General features: G+C 54.6%; 1 protein-coding gene across 7 annotated transcripts; it reads left to right on the top strand.

The window, feature by feature from the left end:
- Positions 1–9,137: 9,137 nt before the first annotated feature.
- HOMER3 (homer scaffold protein 3) lies at positions 9,138–16,436 on the top strand. Of its 7 annotated transcripts, none has more exons than XM_016132479.2 (10): positions 9,138–9,293; positions 11,018–11,099; positions 11,181–11,337; positions 11,589–11,720; positions 12,797–12,904; positions 13,726–13,847; positions 14,371–14,527; positions 14,839–14,949; positions 15,059–15,145; positions 15,989–16,436. In XM_016132479.2, exons 2-10 carry the CDS (start codon positions 11,086–11,088, stop codon positions 16,178–16,180), a joined length of 1,080 nt encoding a protein of 359 aa, XP_015987965.2. In that variant the 5' UTR covers positions 9,138–9,293; positions 11,018–11,085; the 3' UTR covers positions 16,181–16,436. The 7 variants fall into 7 exon arrangements, with proteins under 7 accessions (XP_015987965.2, XP_015987966.2, XP_015987964.2 ...); XM_016132480.2 differs by having other exon boundaries at positions 9,149–9,556; XM_016132478.2 differs by having other exon boundaries at positions 9,149–9,743.
- Positions 16,437–16,787: the final 351 nt, after the last annotated feature.

Below are 16,787 nucleotides of genomic sequence, written 5' to 3'. Positions count from 1 at the left end.
CTGCCTTCTTCTGAGGGGCAAGGTGAACATACTCCACGCATGTCTTTGCCAAGGAGGAGTTCAAGGCCGCGCCCCTGTCCGGTGCCTTCATCCACTGGGAGATGTGCACAGGAGGACCCCAGGTCACCCTCAGACCTGCTCAGTGCCCCGCAAGTCTCCCCAAATCAGGGAGAAGCTCCACCAAACATCCAAATATCCAGGAGCCTCCCTAGACTTCTTCTTCAGATTCCAGAACATTCTCCCTCATTCTTAGCCAACTTCTCATGATTGCTCCCCACTCTCCGCAGGAGGGCCATCTTTACCCTAGAGGTGGCCCCAGCTCATCTTTGGTCTCCTCAACATCACCACCTCCCAGCCCCTTCTCCCTACAACAGCCACAGGGAGATTTTCAGAACTTACAAACCACAGCTCAAAACTTTCCCACGGTTCCCATCATCCTAGAACAGAACCTACTCCTTGCAGCCTCCTAGGAGGCTCTCCACCCCCGACCCATCTCCCTGGCCTCCCCACCCTCCCTCTCCCCAATGCTCATCCTGCTCCAGCCTCAGCAACCTCCTTCATGTTCTTCAAACATGCCTAGCTTCTTTCTACCTCAGGACCTTTGCTTGTGCTGTACCCTCCACCTGGGATCTCCTTCCTCCTGATCTCAGTGTGCCTGACCCCTCGTCTTTCTGGTCTCAGCTCAAATGTCACCTCCTCAGAGGGCCTTCCCTGCACATCCTGGAGACAGCAAGGCAGCCCCCGCTTCCCTCCCCACCCCCACCCCATTTCCATGCTTTCTAGCTTCCTGTTTGATTTCCTATTGCCCCGTGACCTCTCCTGGTTTATATATTTGCCTTTTATGCTTATTGTACCCCATACTCAGCATAAGGCCCAGGACATGGTTAGACCGCAAAATACCTTTATAAAATGAATGAATGAATGAATGAATGAATGAGTAGGGTGAATGGACTGAGGTGGTTAAGGGACAAGAAGTCACAAGAACCCCTTCTGAGGTCCAGCTACTGTTTACACAGTAACAGTGTAACAGTAACTGTAACAGTAATAGTGTAACAATAACAGTGGGTGAACTCTTTACACCTTCTGGAATCCTGAGAAAACCCCAGACCTGGCCACTGGGCATCTCTGTAAGGGGCCAGGTCAGGGTATAGGTGGGGGCACAGCCCAGTCCTGCACTCACCTGGCTTGGTGTCCTGAGGGAAACTTGATACTCTGGGCCTCAGTTTCCTTTTCTGGAAAACAGGAATAATAATAATTGTGAACTCCTCTGCTGAAAGAATGAACGAATGAATGAATGAATGAATGAATGAAAGAAACTATACCAGGGAGCAATGAGAGCTCTGAAGACAAATAAGAGGACAGATGGAAAGTGCTGGAAGGCGCAGGGTGGGCTGAGTGTGGTAATGAGCGAGGTTTCCCTGGAGGAGGAGACACTTGAGCAGAATTTTGAGGACTTTCTGGAAAACCAGAGATCCCTGAGTTTGGGGGCTGTGATTTTTTTTAATTGAAGTAAAATTCACATAACACATATTAATGATTTTAAAATGTATAACTCAGTGGCACTTAGCACACTTATAAGGTTGTGCACACCACCTCTATCTAGTTCCAGAACACATCATCCCCCCAAAAGGAAACCTCATCCCTATTACAAAGTTACTCCGCAGTTTGCCTTTGGGGGCCTCTGATTTTAATCAACATCTTGAAAAATAAATGTCTCTGATATTTATTTGCAAATGTCAAATATTCAGAGAAATGGGCACACCCACCCACCATTGCTGGAAGCAGAGTGAGATATGGTGTGGTGTGAAAGACAGGATCCATCAAAAGCCTCGAAAATGTGTGATTCCACTTTTAAGGCCATTCTCCAAAAATAACCCTCGAAGAAGCAACCTAGATGCCCAACCATAGGGGATCAGCTTAACAAATCATGGAAGAGCCTTTGATGATGAAATCTTTCAACACAAGAGGAAAGACTAGTATTGATCCTTGTAGAAAGTGGGCCTCGACTGACAAGTCATGGATACAGTATAATTGCATTATGGCTGAGAAGAGAAAAAAGAAAAAATCTAGAATGAAATAGGCTATCATGCTAGTAACAGTGATTTCTGGGCATTCATTTTATTTTAAAATTTTTATTCACTCAACAGATATTTATGGAGCACATGGTGTGTGCCAGCCCACGCCCACCGAAGGCAGGGATGGCTCTGAATTTAGTTAGTTTGTTTCCTGTGCTAGGGCGCTTTAACTCACCAGTGAACACCAGGCATGTCGTGAATTCATAATAAAAATTGACAAGGGATCTATTTACGTTATTTACATTATGATTGTCTGTGTTTCCTAAAACCCTTTCTACACTGAGCACATATTACTTTGGCAATCGGAAGAGAAAACACACACAACTGATTCTGTTAGAGAACGTATGCCATGGCTCCTCCCGGCCTCTCACCAAAAATGAGCTCCTGCTCTCCTTCTCACCAGCCACTCTACATACTCGCCACTGTTTCAGGAGGTGGAGGGTTCTCATGGGTCCCTCTGCCCTTGGCATGCCCCCTCCCTCTCTCAGACTTAGTTTCCCCAGCTGTAAAAGCTGGCTGTGAAAGCTCCCACCAAGCCAGCTTCTGAGTGTAACACTCTGATGTCACTTTCTTAAAGTTCTGAATAATTTTTCAACAAGGGGCCCTGAGTTTTCCTTTTGCACTCGATCCTACAACTCATGCAGGCAACGCTGCCCTGTTGGATCCATCGAGAAGCAGTCGTCCTGTGCCCAACTGTGATCCTCTGCCCGGAAAGCCTGTGGCCACTGCTCTTCGGCCTCCCAGCCAGAATAAGACAAGACAGGACTTGACCCAGGTCCCTGACTGCAGCCTGTACAGTATTTTCCCTGTGTATGCAGCCAGTGCCTAATGTGTGAGCCTTTCTCTTTCCCTCAGCGGTCCTCCTCCCCTAGCCAGAGGATAGCAGGCTCCCTCGGAGCTGCAGGATCTGCTCAGGGAAGCAGATGTTTCCGTCTAGCTGGAGGCCTGGAATTTCAGTGATAAGAGGGCCTTTAAGAGATAGAGAGTGACAGAAAGAGAGAGAGGGAGGGAGGAAGAGAGAGGGGGAGGAAGAGAAAGAGAGAGAGAGAGAGAGAGAGAGAGGGAAGGAGGGGGGGAAAGGGAGAAGGAGGGGAGGAGAGAGAGAGAGAGAGAGAGAGAGAGAGAGAGAGAGAGAGAGAGAGAGAAAGAGAGAGAGAGCCCTAGCAAGCGAGCAAGTGCGTGCGAGAGCCCAGCAGGCTGGACAAGTAGGAAAGGAGGTTGTTGAGACAGGCTTCCTCTCTGAGGCCCTGGGAGTGGTAGGAACTCAGAGCCTGAGGCCAACACCAAATATATAATAATAGTGGTGATAACAATGTCATTTGTTTATCAAGCACAGCCCAAGATGCCCTCCCAGTTATGATAACTGAGAGGGAAAGTCTTAGAATTACCTTCTTCAGTCCATTCACCACGTGGTACTCTGGTGAATCTTATCCGAAACATGTCATACCAGATCATGTCCCTCTCCTGTTCAAAAGGCTTTCATGGCTCCCAGGGCTCTTAGTACGAAGTCTACATTTTCTGTTGGGGCCCCTGAGGCTCCTTGGGACCCAGCCTATGGAGGTGCCTGCCCGCCAGGACCGCCACTATCCCCACAACTCACCCTGTTCCAACCACACCCGCCCCCTCGATGCTGCTCCAGAGGGCTGAACACATTCCCGCCTCAGAGCCTTTGCACATGCTGTTCCCCTGAATCACTTCCTCCCCTGAGCAGCCTCCACCAACCACTTATTGCTTTGTCTGGTTTCCTCCTCTTTGCAAAAACTGTCAGATTTACTGACATGCTACTCAGTCCTCTGTTTATCATCCATCTTGTCCACGAGATAGCAGTGCACTCCCTCAGGGCAGGGGCTCCCACAGTACTGGGATGCAGTAGGTGCTCAATAAACACGAGTTAACAGATGAGGAACTCCCATCTTACAGAGAAGGAAACAGAGGCCCAGGGAGACCCCCAATGTGTCTATAGAGACAGGCTTTCAAACTCAGATTGTACCAAGTCTACCTACAGGTAGGTGGTTCCCCTCCCCCACCTGTGGGTAAATAAGGCTCCAAAGGCTACAGGGAGCAGGGCCTGGCTCTCAGACCTGGGTTCAAGGCCAAGCTTTCCACCGGTCAGCTGTTTCTTTGAAGAGTTGCCTTAAGCACCCTGAGCTTCAGTTTTCTCTTCTATAAAAATTAAGTTACAGGACAGGCCTATGGGCTCCTGCCTCGGGCTTCCACAGCAAGTGTCCTCTTCCCCAGTGCCCCTTTCTTCCCTCCCACACCTGGCGACAATGGAGCTGTGAGAGGCCTTGGCCTGAGCTTGGACTCTGATCTGAGTTGTGGGCACAGCCAAACACCCCAGTCCTCTGGGGTCAGGGTTAGGGGAGTAGAGGGAGTCTGGGAAGGCTTCCTGGAGGAGGGGGTGTTGTAGCTGAATGCAGAGGCTCAGACGTGGGGTCCAGCAGTGTGGCCAATGGAGACGAGAAGCTGGATTTTCCCCCTGAAGCCTCCAAGAGAGCCTTAGAGGTGGCTCAGATGCAGCAGCCTCTGAGGTGCCGGAGCAGCAAAGTGAGCAATGCAGCCTGTTAAGGGATGGAGGGGGTTGGGCAGAGGGAGGGCTCATTTAGGGGTGGCCCAGAGAGGAGAATCCTGACTCCAGCCTGTGCCTGGAGACTGAAATTGGCCTCCCCTAGCAGATCAAGGGAAGTGGCTGCTGCATCTGAGTCACCCAGTTCCTGCAAGAACATTCGGCACCCAGCGGCCCCGCGTAGGCTGTCACCAAGCAGGAACACGGCCCCCGGAGCCCCTCCTCTCAGCCTTCCCTGAGGCCTCCCGCTCTCTGTTCCCACAGCTGTTCCTTCAAGGCCACAGAAGGAGAGTAGGAGGAGAGGGCAGGCGAGGGAGAGGCCATGTAGGCTGCTCGGCCAGAATTTGGGGGTTTGAGGTGGGGAGCTTCCCTGGCTGAGGGTCCAGTGTGTGCCGGGGTTGTCTAAGCCTCAGGGACTCAACCCAAGATGAGGAAACTGAGGCTCAGAGAAAGGGAGTGTCTGCCCCATTTTGCACATGTACGAACACCCAGTTCTTTACTAAGAACTAAAACCCAGCCTAAAGCCTGCAGTGTAAATCTGTTCAAGTCCCTCCCTCTCTGGCTCCAAACTCTCCCCAGTCTCCTTGAATGAAATCCACACACCTTATGGCCCATGAGGCTCCACCTGAAGCCTGTGACCCCCTCAGCCCTCAGAATCCCCTACTCTCCTCTCATTTGGACCACCTGATCTCACCACTGTTCCTCATGCACCCAGCCCATCCCTACCTCAGGGCCTTTGCACATGCTGTGTCCTCTGCCCAGAGCACTCTTTGTGAGTTATTATCCCCATTTGATCCCTCAGGAAAGGTGCAAAGAGAGGAGGTCATGTGCCCAGAAACATACGGCACATCAGAAATGATTGGTATTCCCAGCCAGGCCCATCTGACCATCCCCCCACCCAAAACCCTCTCCCACCAGCGCTGCCATGTTTAAAACAGGCCTCCAGACCAGTCCACCTCAGAGCTGATTCTCAGCCCCTCCAGGTCTTGCCGCCTCCAGCTGTACGCCAAAGACCCTCAGGCCTCGGGCCTAAAGCCCCTGCTCAGGGAGCCCCTGGGCCGGCCTAACCACCACGTCTCCCAGTGTCCCTTGTCCCTCCTGACATGGTCGCAATTTCTCCGCCCCACTTTCTGCCCTTCACGCTGGCGGATGGCAGAGTCTTCAAGGACGGTACATCCAAAAATAATCAGGCCCGACCTATCTCCCAAAAGTGGAGCAGCCCCGCCCAGCCACCTGGCACCACGGAGGTAATTAGTGCACGTGGCAATGAGGGAAATTAGGTCTGTGGGATTCAGACCACAGATCCAGGTTGGGAGTTGGAAGGGGGTGCGAGTGCCCCCCCTCCCATCTCCAACTGGTCCTGATCCTGGGAGCGCGATTTTAACCCAGAGCTGGACCCCCTTCTTGAGCCCCTTCATGCCTGGGCCTGAGGGGGCCTGGCTTCATTACTTCCGAGGGGATGTTCCTTTAATGAATTAACTTTGGCCTTGGGCAGAAGTTGAGTTGGATCTAAATTTAAGGCAAGGTCACTTTCGCCAATATTGAGTCATCAAGCTCTCCTCTGCCATGACCTCCATGCATTCTCCCAAGGCCAAGATGCCTAACCCAAGGGAAGCCTCAGCCCAGCCCTTGAGTTGCTCCCAGGCTGGGAAAGTCAGTTAGACACAGATGACATCCGCCCCCTCCCCCTCCCCACTGCCCCATGGGGTCAGGGTTGGGCCAGAAGGAGGGAGGGTGTTGGGGAAGATCTAGAGGAAGAGTAGGGAGGGTTTTTCAAAGAAGAGAACATTGGAGGTGTGACTTTGAGGGATGAATAGGAGTTTTCCGGGAGGATAAGTTCTAGTGGCTGGACCAACTGGCCATGGCTGGGGGAGCGATGAGACGGAGGAGAAGCATGGTCGGAGGAGCACATAAGGAGCCCAGAGCTAAATATTCGGAGGATATCATACCAGGTTAAATGTATTTTGTCCCCAGTAGCTCATGCCTGGTTGGGACCCTTCAACCTCTAAAAGAGAAAGCCTTAAGAACTTTGCTCAGGATCAAAACCACATACCCAGACAGTCAAGAATAAATACGTTTAGAACATTGTTTAGAACATAAATATGTTTAGAACAGTGAGCATTTATTAAGTTCCCAGAGGCATGCCTTCTTCACACAAGGACTTGCTGGATCCTTACAGGAGACTTCAGAAGTGGGCACCATTCTTATGCACATTTTATAGATGTGGAAACTAAGAACAGAGAGGGAAACCGGCTTCTTTAAAGTCACACTGCTGGTAAGAGGCAGGTCTGGGAGTCAGCTTCTCCAGAGTCACATGACTCTGGAGACCACCAAGGCTGGGCCTAGAATCCCTTCTTTCTAGAAGCATTTACAGAGTTCCTACTGCAGGTCAGCCTTGCTCTAGGTGCTGGGACAGAGCTGTGGAAGAGGTGGATGGTAACGAAATCATGCCATAACAAATTTAGGTGGCCACTGTGAACCGCGCCACAGAGTTGTGCATGTAGCTTTGGGGAAGAGTGAAAACTTCTCTTGATCTGGTGGGACAGAAACCCTCTGGGGAGAAGATAGGCTTTAGCTTTTCTCCAAAGGTTGGGTCGCATTAACTAGTCAGAGGACATAAGTGCTCTGTAAACTGCTTCCCTAGAGCCAAACAAACCATTCAAGTTTCTGTTTGGTCCCTCCTATGACAGGATGCTCATTCTCTCACATCTTTCCTCAGTTCCAAGGGAAAGCTGTTACTCTAGTCAGCCACCCTGGGCTGGTGACATCTGCCTGCTCTTCAAGGATAGCCCCAAGGAGAAGAGGGCTCAGGCTGGGGTGGGGGTGGCGGTTTAGGGAAGTACCCTACTCATCTACACCTTGGGGACAGTAAGGAGGTGCTAAGGTCACCTGAATCCTCCCTGCCTCTTCCCCAACTCCAGCCCTATGCACATCAGCCCATGCTCCAGGTGAGAAAACAGGTCTAAAACTGACAAAGCCATTCCCTTAGTCTGGACTCAACCAGGACAACTTCAGGTCCTGGCTGCTCAAGGCCAGCACCATCCCAGCCCCTCCTGGAGCCTGACGGGGGCCCAGGAAAGGATTCAGCTCCCCACTCTCTCTCATGCTATTGCCTTCTGCCCACATAAGGAGGAAAGATGGCCTGCCTCCACTCCACGCACATGCCGGAATGGCCATGTGGCCCCAGCTCTGGAGCAGGCCACCACTCAGCACACCCTGACAGGCTTCCAGCAGCCTTTGCTGGCCCTGCTGGCACCTTTCCAGTTAGGTTTTATTATTATTATTATTTCTTTGGTAATAAGAAAAAGTCACTCTTTGCACAGAACAGACGGTATTCTCTTTGTTCCCCACAATGTTCGTGCATTTCGTGGCTTCGGGCCTGAGAGTGAAGCCAAGTCTTTTGCTTGTGCAGATGCCATGTGAAGTTAGAAACAGCCTGGGAAACTGAGTCTGCGCCTGTTTCCCCAGGAAATCTCAGAAGTGACCAGCCCTCCAGAAGCTCCCAGACCTGGCCACAACTGAAGTAATAAACAGGTAACACAGGTCAGGGATCTCACAGAAAGGGGAGAGGGAATGGGGCAGGGCAGGGCAGGGAGAGATCCCTTCCAAGCCCAGGATGGTCAGAGAAGCTTCCAGGAGGAGAGGAGCCGAAGGGGACTCCAGGTGGAGCAAACGGCTTGGGCAAAGGCTTGGAGGGAGGAAACTCAGATCTTGGCCCTGGAATAAGTCTCCAGAATTAACCTAAAGGTAATTTGAAAGTAGCTACCAGCTCAGATGTGTGATTTTTTTTTGTCAGGGGAACAGAAATAAAAGAAAAGGGAAAGGGTACGTGACAGAGACCAAAAACAAAACCTCTCTGGTTGTCAGAAAGCTCGACTGTGACGCTCGGAGCTTCAAGGAACTGTGGGCCTTGGGTCTGAGGAATCTTGGTGCCTCTGCCCACAAAGGGATGGCCCTGTGTGACTCAGAGGCTGGCTGGTGCCTGGGGAGTTGATCAAGGCTCAGCCCCAGAAGGATCTGCTTCCGACAAGTGTATGAAGGGGTGGGCTCCCTCAGACCAGATGTGGCAGTCCAGGCCTGTGGACCTCCAGGGGACTCAGCGTTCGGTGGGAACTGGACACTGAGACTCCCTGGATTTGTGAACCCCATAACACACCAATTATCATTGTCACCCAGCCATCCTTGGCATTGTCACAGTTGTCTTGATACGCGGTTGTAGTTCTTCGTCTGTCTCCAGTGTCTCTGCCTCTCTCCCCGTTTCTCTGTCTCTGGGTCTGGGTCTTTGTCGCCACTCCCACCCCAGTCCCCTTTCCCGCTCTTACCCCCACCCCCAGCCCTCTCCCCATTACTACGGGTTCTCCCACCCGCATCCTCCTTCCCCGCCCCTGCCGCGGAGACCCAGTAGGGGGCGCTGCGGGAGGCCTCGGGGCCCCGGGAGGCGGGGCGGGCGGCGGCCGCGTCGGGACCAACCGCGATGGGACCGGAGGCGGCGCGGGCGGCGGCGGCGGCGCAGACAAAGGCGCGGGCGGCGCGGAGGGCGGCGCGGAGGGCGCGGGGCCCGGAGCCATCGAGCAAGCCGGGCGCCCGGTGCGGGGAGTCGGCGCCGCGGGCCGCACCCGACTCCGCCGGGACACTCACGAGGCGCTAATCCGGTAGGGTGAGCCCGGCCGGCCAAGCCTGCGTCGGGGCGCAGGGGCCCCGAAGTTCCAGGGCCGGGAAGGGAGCGGGGGTCTCCGAAGTTCCAGACACGGAGGCTAGGAGGAGCCCCGAAATTCCAAGTCTTGAAGGGGCGCAGCGGCCCTGAAGTTCCGGAGCTCGGGTCGGGTCGGGGACAGTGCTAAGGGGTTCCCAAAGTTCCTTCCCCGGAGGAGGCTGCGAAGGTGTCTCCGAAGTTTCAGACCTCGGGCAGGGACCGGTAAGAGGGGACCTCAAAATTCCGGACTTGGGGATGGAAGAGTGGCAGGGGGTCCCCAAAGTTCAGCAATCGGGGCGGTGCGGAGGATCCCCGAAGTTCTGGACCTGGTGTTGGAGGAGGCAGATAATGTATCTCCGAAGTTCTTGACCAGGAGTCGGGGCGTCGCGGGGATCTCGGAAATTCCAAGGTAGGGGACCCAAAGTTGAGGCGCTTACTGGGCGCCCCGCTCCTCATACGGGTGAGGACTCAATCCTGACTAAATATCAAGCCCCGGGACTGGGGCGCATGGGGTGGGGCTTCGCCCCCAGAGGCGATCGGGGATCCCAGGCACCAGGCAGGGTCGGGCCCTCTCCCGGAGCCCCGCGGCGTCTGAGTCGCATGATGAGTTGGTGAGTAACTTTCCCCAAACGCGCCAGTCGCGGTAGGAGCGTCCTGGCCGGAAGGGTCTGAGTTCCTGGGACCCCTGCACCGTGGAGCCCCAGCCTGACCCGGACCCGCCCCCAACCCGGGCCAGAGCTGCCGCCCCTCCCCCACCAGGGGCTCCGGTTTCAGACCCTGTGACCTGGACAGCAGCTGCCCAGGATGGAGGCAGGGATGTGGTGGTGGTGGGGAGGGGGGGCGTCCCCCTCTAACCACGGAGGCCACTTGGCCAGGCGTCCCTTCCCCCAATTGCCCCCGCCCAAGTCCCTCCTGGGTTCCCTACAAATCCTGTCAGGACTAACGCATACAAGTTCGAGCGCGCAGGGGGAGGGTAAGGAAGTCTCCCCTTGCAGCTGTTCCTGGCTTCTGTGGGGTGGTGGATAGGGAACCAGCAAAGAGAATGGGGAGACCATCTCCCGGTCCTGGGTTCCACCCAGCCCCCCATGGTATAGGGAGTGAATGGTGATGGGCAATCTGGCCGTGGGCACCAGGGTGGTCTTTAGGGGCTGCATCCTGTTTTTCTACAAGGATGGAGATTCCCTGGGGATTTGGACTTTGACTAATGCTGTGCCTGTGCCCTAGAGTGGGAGTGGAGGGGGCCTTCTCTGGGGCCAGTGGGAACTGGTTTCCCAGTAGGCACCTGATGATTACCCCACTTTTTGCTGGAGGCTCTGGTGTGGGGACCTTTGGGTGAATGTGTGGCAAAGTACTGAAGGGGAGCTGGCTTGGCCCCCTTGGTGCACCCAGAGGTAGAGGTGGCTTCAGTAGGGATCCAGGAACCAGGATGATGAGAGGTTTATGCTAAGATGTCAGGGGCCCCCTGGCTCCTCTCAGAAAGCCATCTCCTGCCCAAGTTGCTGTGGAGGCTTCTCCAGACGGAGAGTCAGGGTGTTCTTGCTCTTGCTCTGAGTGATCTACTGATTCCCTCACCTTTTCGATGAAGTTCTATGAGTGGTGCACTTTGCAGTGGGTCCTGAGGTTGGACCTGCTTGGCCTCCTTCAACCAGTCCTGGGGGTACACTCAGCCTCCTCCTCCCCCAGAGGCTGAACCAGCAGCTCCTGCCACCCTTCTGGTTGCCCCTTGGAGCCCATCCAGTCCAGCCTGACCAATGTCCACAACAAGGTGAGCCCCCGCCTCTGCCAGCTTGGCTCTCAGCCCCTCGGAGGGTCCTCAGCGCCCACTGAGGCTCCTCTCTCCACGCAGGGAGCAGCCCATCTTCAGCACACGTGCGCACGTGTTCCAGATTGACCCAGCCACCAAGCGAAACTGGATCCCCGCGGGCAAGCACGCGCTCACCGTCTCCTACTTCTATGATGCCACCCGCAATGTGTATCGAATCATCAGCATCGGGGGTGCCAAGGTCCTGGCGGGGCCTAGGTGGGGTAGCAGGTGACGGGGTAGCAGCAATAAGCCTGGGTCTAGTTGTTGTCTTGCTGAGTGCCCAGGAGCAGAAGGAGGAGGGATCCCTGACCCTTTCTGGACCTCAATCTCTTCCTACTGAAATGGCTCAATCCAAGAACCTCCAAAGCACTAATACGAAGTGATACCTTGGGGGTCTCATGTCATTATTAACTATTCATTTAACCTCGATCTTTGCTCTCCTCTCTGTAGGCCATTATCAACAGCACTGTCACCCCCAACATGACCTTTACCAAAACCTCCCAGAAGTTCGGGCAGTGGGCAGACAGTCGTGCCAACACTGTCTATGGCCTTGGCTTTGCCTCTGAGCAGCATCTGACCCAGGTGGGTCTTGAGGGTACATGGTGAGAGGGACAGGACTGAGCCTGGGTCTTCTGGCTATATTGGGGGCCCCTGGGCCTCCACTTTCCCAGCCGCAGAAGCTCCTTCCTTGTTCCCTGGTTTACATCCCAGCTCTACAGGCCACCCACTCCAATCTTGGGTACACCTTACCTCTCTTTTGGTGCAGGAATGGGGAGGGTGCTTCCCTACACACCTTAACACTACATCATCACTTCCCTCCGCGCTCCACAGCCTCTAGACTTCAGTATTCTGTTATCCATTATTTTCCTGGGTAGTTAGTTCTCTCTGAGTCCTGCTGAGGGCATGACAATTTTATTCTCTTTCTTCTAGAAGCTTTTGTTTTCCTTTCACATTTCAGCCTTGAATTTATTTCTGTGGGTGGTGTAAGGTAGGAGTATTTTTTCCCACATGAGCATCGAGTTGCTTTGCTCTTGGGCCAGCTTTGAAAAGACCACTTGCCCCCAGTGAATTGCACTGGCTCCTTTGCATATAAATCAGGTGGCTGTATGTCTGTAAATGTTTTCTTTAAAAAATCATTTTCAAACTAAGGAAATTTATTTTAAGATGAAGAAAATAAAAGTGTATCCTACCTTAACTGGAAAGCTAGTATAGGCAACAAATATAAATATTAACACGACAAAAATGAGAACAGGGCATTCAATTTCTCACTGGCTAGGGCTCCAAGCCCAAGACTTGCTTTCTCTTTTTCATACAAACATTTACACGTGTCCCAGGTGTTAAAGACAGATCAGCACCCACCTAGAGCTCTCCTGGTTGAGAGGAATGGGGATCCCTTTCTCATGATGGCTCAATGTAAGCCTTTTCCGTGAACATCCCACTCCCCACCCTCAAACAGACTCTGCTCACTGGGGCATCATTTTCCAAGCCTTCCCACTCTTCCAGTTTAGGAGATTAGGGGATACACACAGTTCCTAAAGTTGCTTCCTAAGTGACAGGGCTGGCACTGGGTGTGGGTAACCTGGTGGGGCCCTGGAGGAGAACGCCAGGGGTTTGTCGACTGTCTGTTCCTGTCCCTCTCCTCTCATTCCCTGGCCCAGTTTGCTGAGAAGTTCCAAGAAGTGAAGGAAGCAGCAAGACTGGCGAGGGAGAAATCTCAGGATGGCGGGGAGCTGACCAATCCAGCCCTGGGACTCACTGCCCACCAGGTCAGCCCTCCCTGTTCCGTGCCTGCCCAACACTTAACCAATATCAGGGGGTCTGCGCACTGTGCTGGTACCCAGAACCAAATGCTCACAGATCCATGGCAGCGACCGTGGAGGAAGGGTATGGGTGCTGTGGAACATGTCTGGGGATAAGGGATCTGGCTTAGCTTTGGCTTAGAGAAAGCCAGAAAGCCAGTTCATATGGCAGGGTGAAAACCTGGAAGTTGAGATGGCTAAGTAGGGGCCAGAGTAAAGAACTGTTCCTGGGTGGTTTCCCCCAACTAATTTATTTAGCATATTTTATTGACCACCTACTGTGTGTCAGGCCCAGGACTGGACATAAGGGTTACAGAGATGAAAAAACAGGCTAGCCTTTGCACTCAGGACTCAGTGGTCCAAGCAGCAAGGTGGATTCATAAGGCATTCAGCCTGGTGGAGAGGACTTCCTGTTAGAATCTGAAATGGATATTGAAGTTCCGCCCCAGGGAGGGGCATTGCGCCTATGGAATAGCACAGAGGTTTTAGATTGTTCCCCCTTGACAGATATCGAATATTTCAGTGGGTTTAGACTGGTCTGAATCAGGTTTGCTCCTGAGCGGTTGGTGAGAGCCCAGGTAGGCAAGGTGTGGGGGCCCATGTGCCATGGGGAGCCCTGGAGGGTGGGTAAGGAGGGGAATGGCACCCTTGCGTCCCAGTGTTGGAAAGGACGCCTACCCTGCCATGACCCCAGTAACAGGAGCCCTGACCCCAACCATGACCTAACAGGTCCTTGACTGAAGCCACCCCTCCCACTACTATGACCCCGCTTCTTCCCATGCACTCAGGTGCCTCCGAGCCCCCTCGTCAGCGCCAACGGCCCTGGCGATGAGAAATTGTTCCGCAGCCAGAGCGCAGATGCCCCTGGCCCAGCAGAGCGCGAGCGGCTCAAGAAGATGCTGTCAGAAGGGTAAGCGGGGTACGGCGGGACACAGGGGCCGGGCAAGAGGAAGGGCGGGGAGAGGAGCTTCTCAGAAACTGCTGGGGCGCCACAGGCGACGGATTTGACTGGACCTAAGGCCTGGGGACCCCAATCCTGCGGCTTCCAGAGCCCAACGCGCTCCTACTTTGACCTTGCCTTTCTGGTGCTGACCCCGCTCCCGCCCGGTCCACACTTTCCCCGGATAGTTCTGAACCCACTGGAGCCTCCCCAACCCGCCCCGCCCCCCGTTCTAGCCATGTCCCCATGGGCTGACCCCTTGTTGCATTCCCACTATCTCATTGAGCTGACACCACGCGCCTACTCTGATTCCGCTGGTGACAAGGGTCAGCCTCCTGGGTACTACCCTGCCCTAGCCCCGCCCCTAGCCGGCCCGCCCTGGCCCCGCCCCCTAGTCAGCTTTGACTCCAACCCCCTTCCCAGTGCGGCCCCTTCCCTAGCCTAGCGTCGGCTCTGCTGGTTCTGCCCCATGCCGACTCCCGCTTCCCCGCAGCTCCGTGGGCGAGGTGCAATGGGAGGCCGAGTTCTTCGCGCTGCAGGACAGCAACAACAAGTTGGCGGGCGCCCTGCGAGAGGCCAACGCCGCTGCCACCCAGTGGAGGCAGCAGCTGGAGGCCCAGCGTGCAGAGGCTGAACGGCTGCGGCAGCGGGTGAGGGGACCTCTCTCTCCTAGAGACCCCAAGCGTCTCGGGCATCTGTGGAGCCCCAGCGTCCTCACGTCCTGTCTAGGTTCACAGACTGACTGTGATCTCTGCAGGTCACTTCCCTGAGCCTCAAGAGTTTCGTACTCTGTAAAATGGGTCTGAAATAGAATGAACCTCAGAAGGGTGTCAGACCCTAAAGTCCTCCCTGCCATGGGTTGGAGTGGTAGGTACAACCAGCAGGGGTGAATGCTTAGTCTAGGCAGAACTAAGCAGGAGGCAGATTCCCCAGGGAGTGGCTGACCCTTCTGTCCACGCAGGTGGCTGAGCTGGAGGCCCAGGCAGCCACAGAGCCACCTCCAGTCAGCGAGAAGGAGGGACCTGGCCAGGCAGTGGAGCAACTGGAAGCCCTAGTGCAAACCAAGGATCAGGTGAGCACTAAGAGTGTGAGCGTGTGTGTGTCCCCAGGCCTCACCTTCCCTGACCTCCCATGGGGGAGCTAGGATCTCCAGCATAGGCCCTGGGAACTCTTTCCACTAGGAGATCCAGACACTGAAGAGCCAGGCTGCTGGGCCCCGCGAGGCCCTTGACGCAGTGGAACGGGAGGAGACACAGCTGAAGGTGCAGGTGTGTGTGGCTGCTGGGGGGCGGGGCGAGCACGTATGGGCAGACGGCCTCTGGCGTTGGACAGGCCTGGGATCTTCCCTACCTGGCGGGTGCCCCTGAGCCTCAGTTTCTCCACCTGTAAATGGGGTCAGGAAGACATCTACCTAAGGTTGTGAAGGATTGGGAAGACCAGATGCGTAGAAGGTCTGAGGCATTTTGTAAATGGTGTTGTTGGTACAATATTTTATATCTATTTATTCAACAAGTAATTTTTGAGTCTACTGAGTTCCAGCATTTGACACCATCCAGGCTTCAACACATCTCCAGCTTGAGGTCAGGAATTTGCATTTAAACCAGAGCTGACCGGCCTGGCTTTCACTAAAGACTTTATCCAGGAAAAGTTCATGGGGCACGTCCTGTGAGTCTGCTGGTGGAGGTATTCAAGGATATGTTGACCCCCAAAAGCATCCCAGGGAGAAAGAAGTTGGGAAAATGCTCCCATTATCTCCTGGGCAGCATGCACAGTATGTGCAAAGGCCATGAGGTAGGGAGCACATAAGTATGTTCAAGGAGCCACAAGGAGGCCCACGAGGTTGAGTTGGAATGAGAATGGAGGAGGGAGGGGTATGGATTTCATCCTGTCTGATGGGTCACAGGAGGGTTTTTAGAAGAGGGATGTGATCAGTTCTATAATTTTCGAATTGGCCAGGGACCCAAGGAGTGTCTTGGGCACAGGAGGCAGGGAGGTGGCTAAGAGGTGGAGCAGACTTGGCCCAGAGGGGGGTCTATGGTGATAGCATTCAGATGCTGGATGCCCTTGGTCACTTTTGAGGGCCCCCAACCCTGCGCACCCTCTCCCTGCAGGATCTGGAGACCCGAAACACAGAGTTGGAGCACCAGCTACGGGCAATGGAGCGCAGCCTGGAGGAGGCACGGGCTGAAAGGGAACGAGCAAGGGCCGAGGTGGGCCGGGCTGCACAGCTGCTGGACGTCAGGCTGTTCGAGCTGAGCGAGCTTCGGGAGGGCCTGGCCCGCCTGGCCGAGGGCACCCCCTGAGCTTTGAGCCTGGCCACTGGTCCATGTGGGAGCTGGGGCCTGTGGGAGGGGGTTTTACACAAATGCTTCCCACCTGGAGCACAGGCCAGCCGCAGGCGGCACAACAGGCCATTCGCCCTGGCAGGGACCAGGGCCAACTCAGCCCAGGGAGGGCCTGGCCACTCACAGTTCAGGGGCTGTTTTGGGCTTTTCATTATGTAGGATTTCCAGACTCTCTAGGGTATGTGCTGGTGCCCAGATTACATTTCTAAGCGTGGCTGTGTGTGTGTGTGGTGTATGGGCACCCGGGCACCTCAATACCATCATTGGACCCACTCCCACATCCTCTCAGGTGCACCTTAGCTGCCCTCCATCACATAGGGTTGGGAAGCCACTTGCAGGTGAGCAGGGTGAGGCTCAGAGCCTGCTGGGTGTGATCAGTCCCCACAACTCTGCCCGGCCCGGCTTTCCCCATCTCCTGGGGCTCAGTGTATACTGCTTGGACCAGCGTGAACTTTGGTTGCCCCTGGTTAAGCCCACCTTCACTCTGGCTACAAATCCCACATTTGACGAAGTGGGCAGGCAGGGGAACTCCTAGACTACAGCCATATTCACCAAGGGGATGATC

The sequence above is a fragment of the Rousettus aegyptiacus genome, unplaced genomic scaffold (assembly GCF_014176215.1).
Source record: "Rousettus aegyptiacus isolate mRouAeg1 unplaced genomic scaffold, mRouAeg1.p scaffold_m13_p_16, whole genome shotgun sequence".
Lineage (NCBI taxonomy): Eukaryota > Metazoa > Chordata > Mammalia > Chiroptera > Pteropodidae > Rousettus > Rousettus aegyptiacus.
The sequence above is the reverse complement of the archived record's forward strand: the minus strand, read 5'-3'. Positions and strand labels throughout refer to the sequence as shown.

What these genes read in the sequence shown, in the direction of transcription:
- HOMER3 (XM_016132479.2), top strand. An exon ending in CTGAGCAGCATCTGACCCAG is followed by an intron (nt 11,721 to 12,796) that starts GTGGGTCTTGAG and finishes TCCCTGGCCCAG; the next exon opens with TTTGCTGAGAAGTTCCAAGA. An exon ending in AGACACAGCTGAAGGTGCAG is followed by an intron (nt 15,146 to 15,988) that starts GTGTGTGTGGCT and finishes CTCTCCCTGCAG; the next exon opens with GATCTGGAGACCCGAAACAC.